Genomic DNA, 15,096 nt, shown 5'->3' with positions numbered 1-15,096 from the left:
AAAAACCCACCATAACACCATCACTGCTGGCTGAGCAACTCCTGCTTCCTCTGGACATTGGACAGCCACGGGGCTCACCAGCAGTGCATTCCAGGGGAGAGGTGGATGTGCAGTGACCAAATACACTCACAAAAGAACCTTTTGACAAGAGAACTTGAGTCACACACAAACTATCAGTCTGTGCCACAAGTGCAAGTGTTGAATGGAAGGCAACGTTTTATGATTTTATCCCATTTTTCTGGGTTAGAAATATCCTCATCTCGTTTGGTGCCTTTTCACCAACAAGGAGTTCTGTCTGTTGTTGCACTCTGTCTCTTCTTTTGAAGTGGAGAGAAATAACACTTCTCCTGCATATGCTGAACTCCAAGTTTTGTCTCCATAGATACCAGTGATTTTGGTTGTGGTTTCTGTATTCTGTGGGATATCTCATCATGGAGTAGCCCAGGCACTGTATGCAAGTAGAAGGATCATCTCCATAGACTCCTGCTTTTATTGTCACTATTACTCATCTTGGGTGAAGGTTCTTTCAGAGTTTCTGGACCATTTTAAAGCTTCTAAACCATTCTCTTTTCTATGAGAATATCTGCAGTTGGAGACTTTCCTAGTGAGATCTTTCACACCCTAAAATGCCCATCCCCAGCTCCCAGCAGTGTGGCTGTTGCTCCACACATGACATCTGGAGAGCACTTGCTCCTAAGACAAGAAGAAAAAGGGGCTTTCTAGACTTCTTCAGTCTTGGGGTTCTCCATCTATAGAGCTCCAGCATGGGAACTTAGCCCCAGTTTTGAGACCTGCTGGATTTACAGGGGACCAGGAAAAAGGCCAGTCAATCTAGAAGGTTGAAGTACAGGCACTGGAATGCAGCTGTAGTCTCCATCAATGTATTAACAGTTGTGGTAGTGACTGCTTTGATCAGTGGGTGGAAACAACTACTGTAGCAGATCAGTCCCGATTTTATTATTTTTCCAGGGAAGTAAAAGTGAATGGTCCTTTCTAGTCCCTCTATGAGACTGCTCTTGGAGGCCAAAAGATTCCCTTCTCAGCCTGACTTTCTGGGCTCTTCTCAGTGATTCTTACCTCCTCTGTTTGCAGATTGTCATGACAGCCCCAGAACCAGCTTACACAGTGGTGGAGGAGAGCAGCCAGGAGGCTGAGGTGTACCTCAGTGCCTTTGTTGCCTACACCCAGTTCAAACTGGACACGATCGTGGTTCAGCTCAAGGATACCTTTCCCAACCAGACAAGTACAGCCACGTGAGTGCTGGAGGCCAACAGGGCCCTGTGAGTGGGAACTGCCTCTGCAGGGCTGACCCAATGCCTGCGTCCCAGAACTCTACCCCAGCCAAAACCAGCACAGACCCATTTGTGAGCAGACAAAGCCAAGGAGGAGATGGTGGTCAGGAGAGGTTCAATGCTGCCATATCTTTCTGCTGGGAACAGCCATGGGTTTGCTTTCACTGCATGTCACCTGTCTTCATCTGCTCAAGAATCAGTTTGCAGTCAAACCAAGACATAAAGTCCAGAGAAAGACTCAGCTTCAATGTCATGGGTGCTATGTTGGCCTTTTCATCTTAAACTTCCAGACTTGGAAATTCTTTTTTGGGCTACCCAGGGCAGCAGTCTGAGCATGGCAGGGTTTCCCGGGGAAGAAGATGCTCCTCAGGAGAAGTGGTGCCAGGAGTCCATCAGACAATGTTACTGTACTATATGCGTTATATTTATTGGACTTTTTTTTATTATTATCCCTCCTTTTTGCTTTTCAGTTTCAGCATGCACAACACGGGGAAGGTAGCCCTGGAATACACTTGGATGGAAGCTAGAGATAGTGAAGCAGTGACAAAGCCATACTCAACCACTCTGATGCGTAAGGGCATTTTTCACTTGGTGGCTGAGGGCCTGGGGAGAAGACCATGCCACTTCGCCCCAAAACATGAATTGCTTTGCATCCTTGCACTTGCACTTTCATCAGTATCTGCCCTACTGCAGCTGAAGAGTTTTCTCCTTGTCCCCCTCTGCCATTCAGCCCCTTCTGTTCTTGCTCTGCCAAGGAGCTGAGCCAGGCTCTGGGGAGAGCCACATACTGGGTCAGGACTGGGAAGGGGAACATCATGTCAAATCTTTGAGAAGTCTGAGACTGGGAAAAACAATGGTGTGATGAGCGAGCTGCCCTGAAGCCACTGTCTGTGTGCAGTTCCCCACTCCAGGGCAAATGCAAAGTCACTGTTTAAAACCAACTCTCCTGCCCTGACACAGGAGTGTGTGCTGCAGGCAGAGACCCTGCTCCCAGACATTCTAGTTCCTGCTGAAAGTACTTGGCTAGAAATGCTCCATGTGCATCCCAGCTCTGTTCCACCTACCGCAGCAGGAGGCAGAGTTGCTGGGAACATAGGATTTTGTCTTTGAAAGGTGTGCTCTTCCTCTCTGCAGGTCAGTTCCTCTCCTCTGCTACTCTACAGTATCACAAAAAGCTGCTGCGTCGTTTCTGGTGGGAGCAGGAGCATCCTTTTGAGACACATCCTTCTGAGCTGCGGCAGCTGCAGCAGCTTGCCAAGCAGCAGCAGGATTCTGAGCAGCCGCAGCAGGATTCCAACGAGCAGCAGCAACCTTCTGAGCAGCAGCAGCAGCAGCCTTCTCAGGAGGAGCAGCTGGATTCCAAGCAGAAGAAGCATTCCAAGAAGCAGTGGCACTCCAAGGAACAGCATCTCTCTGAGCAGCAGCAGCCTTCTGAGCAGCACCAGGAGCAGCCCAAGCAGCAGGAGGAGCAATCCGAGAAGCAGCAGCCCAAGCAGCAGGACCATGCCGAGAAGCTATGCCACTCGAAGCAAAAATGCCTCTCTCTGCAGCGTGTCAGTTCCTCCCTGGAAATCTTCCGAGATGTCATCCATGACCTGCCACTGTTCTCCCTCAACCCCTACCACGGCATCATCGCTCCTGGCCAGAAGCAGATCTTTCACGTCCTGTTCTCCCCAAAGTGCACGGGGACGTTTGAGACCACCATGCTGTGCAGGTGAGAAATGTCTACACACTTTCCCAGAACTCACGCTTCTGATGGGTACCACTGAGTCACAGGGTGGGACAGGGTGGAAGGGACCACAGTAGGTCATCTGGTCCCACTTCCCTGCTCAAGCAGTCATCCCAGAGCACATGGTACAGGGTTGTGTCCACAGGGCTCTGGAATAATTCCAGCGAGGGACACTCCGCATCCCCTCTGGGCAACCTGTCACCTACACAGGAAAGAAGTTTTTCCTCAGGTTCAGGTGGAATTTCCTGTTCAGGCTCTGCCCATTGCCTCTTGTCCTATTGCTGGGCATTACCAAGCCACATCCTGGTTCCTCCCCTAACACCCTCCTTTTAGTCCCTCTGACGGGGATGGGGAGATGAGCCTGCAGATAGGCAGCCCCAGAGAGGCAGCAAAACACCCAGAGGAACACAGGAAGATCATCATCTGGCCTTGGTAGGGAGATGCTGAGAAGAGACGCTGTATGAAATATTAAGCTCTTGGAAGGTTGCAAAATCTGTAACTAGGTCCCTGTAACCAGGGACCAGCTAGTCCCTAGCTCTGCTTCCTTTTGGTACAAGTGGGGCCTGCTTCTCTATATGGAACCCCATGTGCTGTGGTTGGTCCTCGGGCACTCAGCTGGTCATGTTCTTGCCCTTGCACCTCTGCAGCCTCCATGCAGCGAGTGCAGTTGTTTAATTTGCTGCTTGCACAGAGAGAGGATGCAACTCTGTGTGCTCTGCAAGGAGAGAGAAAAGCAGCTGGCTGGAAATGTTCATCTGGCTAATACCAGTCCCTGTCTTCCTAGGATTCCTAACCTGAAGCCAGCTCTGAAGAAGGCATGGGTGATTGTGAAAGGCAGAGCCCGGGAGCAGAAGAGTCTTGACAAACCAAAACGCTCTGCGTTACGGCAGGCAGAGAAAGGTCAGGGACCCAAGAAACGGGTGCACTGGAAACCAACACTTGAGTGGTAGCCTTTGTGTTAGCTGCAGCATCCCTCAGGAGCTGGCAACATCGTGTCTACTGCTGCTGATAGCCTGCCACCCTTCACCAGAGACCTCTGCAGCTACCCTTCCAAGCTCCAGTGAATACCTTTCTCTTATCTTTAATTACCTACATTAATTAATGAATTGTTAATTCATTGTTAATTAAACAATTGGTAACAAATTGTTAATTGTCAGCTTGTCTTGGTTGGAAGGACAGGTGTCTGTGGGACCTCTCTGGAATGGACAATGTGATCCCCTTCCCTCCAAATTATTATAACTTTGAAATTAAGGGGCTTTCAGGCAAAGATAGGGGAAAAGGAGTAACATTTCTTTACTAGTACGTATAACAAGGCAAACAAACAGCAGCACTGGCAGCAACAGCAAACAGAACCAGATACCCCAGCACAGCCTTCTCTCAGCTGCAGGCACTTTCCCTTTGGTGTAGTTCCAGTCACAGCCGGGCAGGGAAGGGAGGCAAATAATGAATAAAGCAAGTGCTAGAGAAATTGTAACTAAGCTACATCAAGGAATACACTGGAAAACTCAAGCACTGTGTGGTCAGTTCTTAAGAGCTTATTGCTGTGAGGGAGTCTATACAACAGCCAAATAGCAACTGAATAATGCTTGATTTGTCAGATAGATTGCACTGAGTTCCCCAAAACACAGAAATGGACGTATCTTCTTGTAATAGTTGGTCACCTCACCCACTGGCTAGAAGCCTTTCCTACCTCAGCTGCAACTACCTCCAAAGTGATTAAGATGTTATTAGAACAAATCTTTCCCAGATATTGGATAATTGAAAGAATGCACTCAGATTAGGGAACACACTTTCCTTCAAGAATTTAACACTCTATATGTGTTGTATTAGACATGAATTGGAAATTTCATACCCTATGCTACTCTCAATGCTCTGGATGTGTGGAGAAAATGAATGCTATCCTTAAGAATCGTATTACCAAATGAATGACTGAAACCAGACTGGTATTACTACAGATCAGACAAGAAAGATTACAAGAAAGGGAGTTTCTCCTTATGAAATGTTATTTGGGTTACCTTATCTGGGAAGGGAGGGAGGGCTGCCAATGGCTGAAACTAATGAAACTTATACCTCAGAAATTATTTGCAGGCAAGTACACTTTCTTTTTACATGGATCTTAGAAGAAAAGGGTTGTTATCCCCAACATCACTTCTAGACTTTCACATACACCAGGTAAAAAACCAGGAGATTTGGTTCTAATAAAATTTTGGAAAGATGATACCTTAACACCAGCTTGGGAAGGTCCCTTCAGGTACTTTTACAACTAAAACAGTTATCAGGACTTCAGAAAAGGAGTGGTCTCATACCTCTCAAGTCAAAGGAACAGTGGAAGCTCCTCCCCAAACTTGGATAGTGATACAAGGAAGTGATCCTTTAAAGTTAATCTTAAAAAGATGATTTAATAGTAAACAGTCAAGACTGGACTGACCTCTGTATCTGACACCAGAGAGACTTTGGCTCCACTGTGGCCTACAATCCCTTGGGTGTTGAGCAGTGCGAATATAAATCATACCAGACCTTGACAGAAGAGGAATGATGTTCTAAGACTCTGGAAATTGCTGCTTGGAGTGTTACAGCTTCTGTGCTTCATCTCAATATCCCTACAATGTGATGTTCTAGTGCACAGAACTTAGGAAGCAGGTATGGATAATGAGGAAGGTAATCTTTGTTGCCACAGTTACAAACTTTGCTTCATCCGAGCAAGCACAGATGTAACTACTGATGGGAGGCATTGCACACAAGTATACCTACAACTCACTTTACTTGAGTTGGAGGAGAGCTGTGGACAGCAACGTGAACTGACAAATCAGAAACTTTTAAATAGACTGAATTTAACACCAACCCAATAAAAGTCTGATTAATCTTATTTATAACAGAATCCATAATTTATTTTTCTTACCTATTCTCAACTGATCAATGGCCCTGGGGATTTGTTTGTAGGAAGAACTGCGAAGTGTAAATACACACATGTACAAAACACTTATTTACATTTAAAGCTAGATCAACATACTATACCTATAAATGCCTTTGCAAACAAGAATACAAAGTACAGGAGTCCTTTAAAATCACTACATTCAAAATAAAAGTGCATTGAAATAAATTTCAGTAGTATTTGGGTGTAACACAGGACTAGTGAGAGAGAGCCCTTTTAAGTTTACTTTGTTTAGGAGGGGTGCAAGGTTGGGGGATTCGTGTTCTAGTTCCTGCCCCAAAAACTGTGGAAGAATTTTATCCAAAGCTAGCCCAAGGAAAGAATTTCCCATTAGTAAATGTGTGACTCGCAGAATTGCAGTTTTACTAACAAGCACTTTAATTATTTTTGTGCTCAAAGTAGTTTTCTGGGCACTCAGATCCCAGATGGGATAACAAAGACTGAGTGTTTTGAGTTTAAAAAGTACTTCCTAATTATCCAAATTAGTGTCAATAAATCTGTAAGATGCATAGTGGGAAGCATGAAGCCCCAGTGATTTTACTGCAAAACACTCTGCAGTTGGACCTTGAACAACACCCAGGGGGCCTCACACTGCACCTCAAATATCCTGCGGAGCTGGCCTGGGGTGCTGTTTCATGTAGAACAGAAAGATATTAGAGGCTCTTTATCCCAGGGTTGGTATCCTGTTTTATTCTTAGGCTTCCATGTGAGCAGAGCGGGAGAGGGGATAAAAAGAGAAAGTCCACACTTGGGCTCAGGTTTTTCTATGGGTCAGGAAAGGGGAGGGGTCAGCCTTGGCTTCAGGCCAATCCCATCGCAGGGGTCAATCCATTGGTCTTGCAGGGGTTACAGGGTTAAAGGGACATACCATTCTTAAAGCAGTAGGGTATTGGGTTACAACATCTCACCCTTTTTTTGTTTAAAAGAAGAGAGAAGGTTATTCTGGATACAACTTAAGATCTTTCCTGTGGATAGTTTCACTGAGCAGTGGTTGAGAGACAAAGGACATATGGGATAATAGCAGACTGGTTAAAGTGTGAACAAGGGTTGCAGCAAGGACAGAATGCCCTTGCAGAGATAGAAGAGGAACGATATCAAGGGAGTGTAACAGCATGGTGTGGGAAAAGCATACGAAAAGAAACAATTGTAATGGCAAGGCTTTTGCTATGCGCCAAAGGGCTGATAAATACTTGTACCAATCATGAGCTATAGTTTTACAATATGCATGAGCTTAATTATTTACTGTATAAAAGGACAACAGCATTATAATAAAGCTGAGACTTGTTGACCATGATAGCATGAGACTTGTCTCCCGCGTCGTCTTTCAACAATTGGTGACCCCCGACGTACCTCGCCCTTTTCGGAACCGGGGGAGGCCGTGGGCAGCCGTGCGGAGTACTGGCGACGCGTTGGGTTCGGGTCCTGCAAGCAGAGGGACGGCAGAAGGGCAAGCGGAGCCCCGTGCCCGAGGTGCCACAGCGGTGGGTCTCGCCGATACGTGCCGCCGAGACTTGAAGAAGCTGCAACAGCGCTGACGTAAGTATGCACAGGCAAGCGGCATATGAGTTATTTACAGCCACTTTGAAACATAGGCAGGTTAAGGGGATAGACTTAGATAAGGAACTTCCTGCTTTGCTACAGCACGCAGTATCTTATGGGTTTTTTGGGAATCCTCACTCGGTACAGATGCTGACTGAGTGGCGGAGGTACGGGGATAAATTGTGGGAGTTAACCCTAGACGATGATAAGACAGCAAAAAAATACGGGAAGCTGTGGAAGATAGTGAATAATGAGTTACTTATGATGCAGGCTGAGAAGAGGGCTGCAGAAGGGGCACGTAGTGCACAGGAAAAGAACAAGAACTATAGTATAGACTGGGGTACGGTGAACCCTCCCATGTTCACTTCAGTTACCCTGCCTTCTGCTGTGCCTTCAGCGCCCTCTAGCGAGGAAATGGCGGAACGGCCTGATCCGTCCGCTCGGTCTCGGGGTGGGACGGAACGGCTCGACCCGCCCGCCCAGCCTCGGGGTGGGACGGAACGGCTCGATCTGCCTTCCCAGCCTCAGGGCGGGAACCCCGTCCTCGATCCACCTCTGCCGCCGCCTCCGGAGCCCTTGGGTCCACCCCTGGATGATTTGGGGGGGAATGTGGCCAGGGAACGGCAGCAGATGTGGAACATGCTTGCCCGTGAGGGTCTAGATAAGGGGGATGAAGAGATGGCGGAGGCAGCGAGAGATATGTTAGCATTCCCTGTAACTTACACTCAGACTGCAGGCGGGCTACAAGCCAACATTACGTCATTGGATTGGAAGCTGCTTGCTCAGTTTCGCTCCACCGTAGGGGCTTACGGGGTGGCTAGTGAGCCTGCTAGGCAAATGCTGGATTATATATTCTCTGCATTTGTGCTATTGCCTACTGACATTAAAGGCATAGCTAGGCTAATGTTTTCAGCACATCAGAAGTTATTGTTTGATGCCCATTGGCAGCAGGAAGCTATAAAATCGGTTACCACTCAACGTGGCCCTGCGGATCCCCTTAATGGCATAACCCTTGACGAACTAATGGGTTTAGGTGCATATGCTCGGGTAGAGGCTCAGGCTTTGATGGGGCCAGAACACTGTAGGGAGGCAATGGCTGTGGCCAGACGGGCTATGGATAAGGTTAAGGCCCCAGGGGGAGTGCCTATGTATGTGGGGATAAAACAAGGGAGAGAGGAGCCGTTAGGGTCATTTGTGGATAAGGTGATAGAGGCTATCACAAAGGCAGGAGTACAGGAATTTATGCAAGGAGGGCTGCTGAAGCAGTGTATACTGCAGAATGGCAATGCCCATACACGCTCTCTTGTTAGTACAATGCCTGGGGATTGGACTATAGCTGATTTGTTAGAGAAAGCATCCTCAATGCCTGTAGGGCCACAAGCATTTCTAGACAGTGCATTAGATAAGATAGGAGAGGGAATGAAGGTGCAAGCTGAAGCTTTTCAAGAGCAGGCTAAAGCAGCTCAGAGTCAGGTGTTAGCTGCTCTTGCACCTCTCCAAGCGGCTGTGGCGAGCCCCCGCTCTGAAGGTCGCATGAAATGCTTCCGGTGTGGCAACTTCAGCCATATGTGTCATAATTGCCAAGCTACTGGGGTATGGTGCGGAAAGTGTCAATCGAATACCCACAACACAAGTGCCTGCCGAAGGAAGTCGGGAAACAGCAAGAGCAGCGCGAACAGCAGCCGCGCAGGGACACAAGTTGCAGCTGTCACGTCACCATGCAATCACTGCAGCCAGCCACCGCAGGGAGCCTCGGCCTGGACCTGGCAGCCGCAGTAGACGTCACCTTGTTCAACAACCATCCTGTTAAAGTATCCACGGGACTTTATGGACCAATCATTGTTGGGGAACAGCCTGCTGGAGGACTGCTGCTTGGACGATCATCAGCCAGCATGCAGGGTTTGTTTGTGCTGCCCGTGGTGATTGACTCTGATTATACAGGGGAACTTATGATAATAGCGTTTACTCTTTTTCCACCATTTACAATAACCAAGGGCCAGCACATTGCTCAAATTATTCCACTCCCTCAACTGACCAAGGGTATTGCTCCCCTCTGTCGACAACCACGCCAGGATAAAGGTTTTGGATCTACTAGGGGTTTGGTTCTCCTTACGCTGGATCTTACATCGCGGCCCCGAAAGACTTGTAAAATTACGCTCCAAGGAGAAAGCATCACTGTATCTGGACTTTTGGATACGGGAGCAGACACCTCTATCTTAGCGCCTGAACATTGGCCAAGTGAGTGGCCTACGCTCCCTTCTGCTACAACTGTCGCTGGCATAGGTGGCATGACCTTAGCTCGTCGTACCCCTGTGGCGCAGCTGGAGGTAGAGGGTAGAACTGTTCCTGTTACATTCTCCATTGCACCCCTACCGCCAACGGTACAGTGCCTCCTTGGGCGTGATGTACTGTCTCAATTGGGTTTAGTCCTCACAAATGACCACCCTTTAACGTGAGTGCCATTGCTTGGGACTTCCCGCTACCACTCACGTGGAAATCTGAATCCCCCGTGATGGTTAAGCAATGGCCACTAAAGCGGGAAAACCTCCAACAAGCTCACCTGCTGGTGGAGGAACAGTTTCGGCAAGGACACTTAAAATTGTCAACCAGCCCATGGAACACACCCATCTTCGTCATCAGGAAGAAATCCGGAAAGTATCGACTTCTGCATGATCTTCGGGCTGTTAACGCACAGATGGAACCCATGGGGGCGTTGCAGCCAGGGTTACCGAACCCTGCCATGCTTCCTGAGCGATGGACTTTGCTGGTAATTGATTTAAAGGACTGCTTCTTTACAATAGCCTTGCATCCCAGTGATACAAAGAGATTTGCGTTCACCCTGCCTACTTTGAATCGAGGTGAACCGGATAAATGATTTGAATGGACTGTGTTGCCCCAAGGTATGCGCAATTCACCCACACTCTGCCAGCTATATGTCGATGCAGCTCTACAACCGTTGCGCAGACAAATGCCAAGGACTATTATATATCATTACATGGATGATATCCTCCTCGCGCAAAAAGAACAGTTCACACAGGCGCAGATTGATTTCATCATCCGGATGCTGGCAGAATTTTCACTAGTTGTGGCCCCTGAAAAGGTACAAAAATCGGCACCGTGGAAGTACCTTGGGTGGACTATCACAGACCAACGGATTACGCCTCAGAAATTGGACATTGCAACAGAGATTTCCACCCTACATGAAGCTCAGAAACTTCTCGGCGATCTCCAGTGGCTTAAACCAGTGGTAGGAATACCTAATGATCTGCTGAGTGACCTGCGCCCACTACTCAAAGGGACTGATCCCTGCACGCCTGTAGCGCTCGATGACCATCAGCGGCAGAGCTTGGACAAGATACTGCACCGCATTGCTACTGGTTTTGTGGCTCGATGGGATCCTACAGTCCCTCTCGGCCTCATGCTTTGGGCCTCACAACAGCATTTGCTTGGCGCCATAGTGCAAACAGTAAAGAAAACGGGGGAGATACGGGTACTAGAATGGTTAACCCCGCCTCTTCAGCAGAGACGAACAATATCACCAAAACTTTTGCAACTGGCGTCTTTGATCAAGAAGGGTCGCATACGGACAGTGGAAATCAGCGGCATGGAGCCTGCGACGATACACCTCCCCATGGAACGGGATACTTTGGACTGGTATCTAATAAACTCGGCAGAGTTGGCCGACACGCTACTCGCTTCAGGAGCCACTGTTGATACAGGTCCTGTGGCGCCAAAAGCATTGCAGTGGATAGGGGAATGGAACTGGATCGTGAAGCCGCTGAGGAGAGAAAAGCCCATTGCCAGAGCAATAACAGCATTCACTGATGCGGGAAAGCGTAGCCGCCGAGCTGCTGTGGTGTGGAAAGTCAAGGGCAAATGGTATCAACAAATACTAGAGGCTCACCCTGATGATAGCCTCCAGACCCTGGAATTGCTTGCTGCAGTATGGGTTATGTCTAACATACGGGAGCCTGTGAATTTAATCTCAGACTCCTTGTATGTAGTTGGAGTTGTAGCCAGAATTGAAGACGCCTCCATTAAGGAGGTGGAAAACAAGCGCTTGCTCGAGTTGTTCTTACAATTGAAGCGCGCTATCAAGGACAGAACAAATCTGTACTCTGTTATCCATATTAGAAGTCACAAATGGGAGGTTGGGCTAGGGGAAGGAAATGCGCAGGCAGACAGGCTTGTTATGGTTGGCGCAGATCGAGCTACCACTAGCCTAGCTTCAGCTAGAGAGGCTCATGGACTGTTTCATCACAATGCAAAAGGCCTAGTCAGACAGTTCAATATAAAAATGACTGATGCGCAAGTGATAGTGAGGGCTTACCCTATATGTAGTCAACATAATGGGGGCCTGGGCTTAGGACTTGGAGTGAATCCAAGGGGTCTTAAATCAAATGAGATCTGGCAGATGGATGTCACACATGTGGCAAGCTTTGGTAGACTGCAATGGGTGCATGTTACCATCGACACCTTTAGTGGGTTTATATGGGCGACCGCTCAAGCAGGGGAAAAAGCTCTCCACGTCATAAGACATCTCACTAGCTGTTTTGCTGTAATGGGGGTCCCTGGGACAATAAAGACAGACAATGACCCTGCTTATGTGGGTGGTAAAGTAAACAGGTTCCTAGATATGTGGGGAGTCAAGCATATAACAGGGATTCCACATTCCCTCACAGGACAAGCGATTATAGAAAGGGCTCATGGCACGCTGAAGCGATATATTAATAAGATGGAGGAACAGAGCGATATCCATACAAAACTTGCCAAGGCGTTGTATGTTATCAATTACTTGTGTGTGTTCAGGGAACAGAAGGAGCCGTCAGCCATCCGTCACCAAGCCGGCATAAATAGGGAGGCTCCCACAGAGGAAGTATGGGTTAGGTATAAGGACCCCAAGACAGGGGTATGGCAGGCGCCAGCCAAGGTATTATATTGGGGCAGAGGTTACTTATGTGTTTCCACCCCCTCAGGTACTCTGGGTCCCTTCCCAGTGGGCTCGACCAGCTGATGTTTCTGGCAAGCACTGCCAACCCGGAACTGAACCTCCTGCAGAATAAACTGTGTCTCCAGCATTGTGTGGACGAGCTACAGAGTCTCTCCAAGAGACCATTGAACTGGAATTGGGAAGATATTGCGTGTGACACTGTTAGAGGCATTTTGGATAGGTGTGAACGTGAACACTGGGTACTAGACGCGTTGAAATGTCTATCATGCCAGGGCCACGGCAAGTGTTGTAATGGTAGAGCGCTGGTGTTAATGATTTGTGGGGGTTGCGGGAAGAAGGCGGTAAGGTCACAGTGGGGTTGTACGCTTCTGCTTTGTTACACGTGCGTGTTCCGTAAGCAGACAGAATCGTGGCAGAGAGACGCGCAGCAATTGACAGAAACTCGTTCCCTTGGGGAAGCCCTGTTGATTTTTGAGAACAGAGAGGACTGGAACAGGTTACGAATCAAGTGGACGGTCCAGCATACGGTGAAATACATAAAACAAAGCAGGGCTAGTAAGATCCTTGCCGTCTGTTGTCGTTCTCCACGCAACAGGCTAAGCAACCACGAGTTAGAGACCCTTCCGGACAGGAATCCAGACCTAGTAAAAGCCCTGTTCAAATTATCAATATGAGTCCTGCAAGTGCCATGATACTCCTTATAATAGGAGGAGTAGTCACCCTAGTCCAGACAATTGATATTTGGGCCCCAGTACAGCCAAAAGAAAACGTTTGGGTAACATTAGCCAATCGAACAGGCCAAGAGGCTATTTGTTTGTCCTTGTCCTCAGCTGGTAACCCTTTTTCTACCTGTTTGGTGGGGTTGCCCTTAGACAATTTGCCTTGTCCTACCGGTACTGTACCTTTATGCCAGACCAATAAATCACGGTCGTACGCTGACCAATGGGATTTAGTGGTCCCACATTTCCCACGGGCGGCCCAGGAACCACAAGAGCTAGAAATTTTGGGTACAGTAAGGGCTGATTTCTGTGTTCGATTTAATTGGACTAGTGCTTACCAAGGGTATGGAACGGGCCAATCACTGCTGATCAATGCCAATCCGATTTTAAAAGTGTATCAGAACGCATCCATGTGGTGCAATTACACGAGTCCAAATATCTCAAAATCCTCCAACATGCCCATACAGTTACCTCAAGGAATATTTTTTATTTGTGGAGATCGAGCCTGGCCTGGTGTACCTGCAAAGTTAGAAGGAGGTCCATGTACTTTAGGGAGACTAACCCTATTGTCACCAAATACATCTATGATCATCCAACAATACAAGAAACATAAGCGAGCCAAAAGGATGACACATGCTTTCCAACATGCCTTCCAACCTGAGTGTAATGATCAGGCTCAGTTCTGGTCACGAGGGGAAAGGATCCTAGGATCTCTGGTACCAGGGGTAGGTACTGCACATGCCTTGACCACCTTAAATAAATTGGGTTGTTGGTTGGCAAAACAAAGTAATGCAACATCAATTGCTCTATCTGGCCTCCTGACGGATGTGAACTCAATCCGTCATGCAACATTACAAAATAGAGCCGCCGTAGATTTTCTTTTGTTAGCTCATGGTCATGGGTGCCAAGATTTCGAAGGAATGTGCTGTATGAATTTGTCAGATCACTCTGTGTCGATACATGCCCAGTTGGCCAAATTGACTACTCTAACATCGCACTTGCAAGAGGACACAGGGTTTGGCCTTAATGATTGGTTAAGAAGTTTGGGTCTTGGACCTTGGCTGACTTCTCTCCTGCAACATCTGATCATTATAGGGATAGTTTTTTTTGCACTTATGCTAGTTGTGCCTTGCTTTTGCACATGCCTTAGAAAAACTCTAAATAGAATGATCACAGACAGCACAGCCACTGCTCTGCTAGCACATAAAGAAAACGGGGGAAGTGTGGATAGTTTCACTGAGCAGTGGTTGAGAGACAAAGGACATATGGGATAATAGCAGACTGGTTAAAGTGTGAACAAGGGTTGCAGCAAGGACAGAATGCCCTTGCAGAGATAGAAGAGGAACGATATCAAGGGAGCGTAACAGCATGGTGTGGGAAAAGCATACGAAAAGAAACAATTGTAACGGCAAGGCTTTTGCTATGCGCCAAAGGGCTGATAAATACTTGTACCAATCATGAGCTATAGTTTTACAATATGCATGAGCTTAATTATTTACTGTATAAAAGGACAGCAGCATTATAATAAAGCTAAGACTTGTTGACCATGATAGCATGAGACTTGTCTCCCGCGTCGTCTTTCAACACTTTCCCACCACTTGGGGTTAGTAGGGGCTTTAGATTGTTTCAGGGTTTTCATCTCTTTGTGATTTACCATGGTGACAGAAGGCATGAGACCACTAATGGCCTTGAGAACCAAGTGACGAAGGATTCCAAATGCCACTATTACAAGGAAAAGAATAACAAAGAGTAACAAAATAGTTTTGACTATTGAAGTCCACCACCCCGTGAATCTCCAGCCCTTGAACAGTTCGTTGAACCAGTCTTCAGATTCTTGCTTCACTTGTCCGATCAAGGTTTCCATGTCTCGGAGGGCAGCACGGACGTTAGGAGATTTCGAGGTCAGGTTCATGCAGCAAAGTCCTTCAAATTCC

General features: G+C 47.6%; 1 protein-coding gene across 1 annotated transcript in view; it reads left to right on the top strand.

Annotated features, from left to right (window-relative positions):
- The window catches only part of LOC117001520 (hydrocephalus-inducing protein-like), an 80,560-nt gene extending 76,381 nt beyond the window's left edge, over window positions 1–4,179 (top strand). Inside the window, exons 64-67 of the mRNA XM_033069935.1 lie at window positions 1,093–1,253; window positions 1,763–1,863; window positions 2,427–3,006; window positions 3,806–4,179. Coding sequence (XP_032925826.1) covers window positions 1,093–1,253; window positions 1,763–1,863; window positions 2,427–3,006; window positions 3,806–3,971 — 1,008 coding nt within the window. The 3' untranslated portion in view covers window positions 3,972–4,179. The remainder of the gene's footprint in view (window positions 1–1,092; window positions 1,254–1,762; window positions 1,864–2,426; window positions 3,007–3,805) is intronic.
- The last annotated feature ends 10,917 nt before the right edge of the window (window positions 4,180–15,096 follow it).

This window comes from Catharus ustulatus, chromosome 11, assembly GCF_009819885.2.
Source record: "Catharus ustulatus isolate bCatUst1 chromosome 11, bCatUst1.pri.v2, whole genome shotgun sequence".
Classification (NCBI taxonomy): Eukaryota; Metazoa; Chordata; class Aves; order Passeriformes; family Turdidae; genus Catharus; species Catharus ustulatus.
Note: the sequence above shows the minus strand (reverse complement) of the source record. Positions and strands in the feature narration are given on the sequence as shown.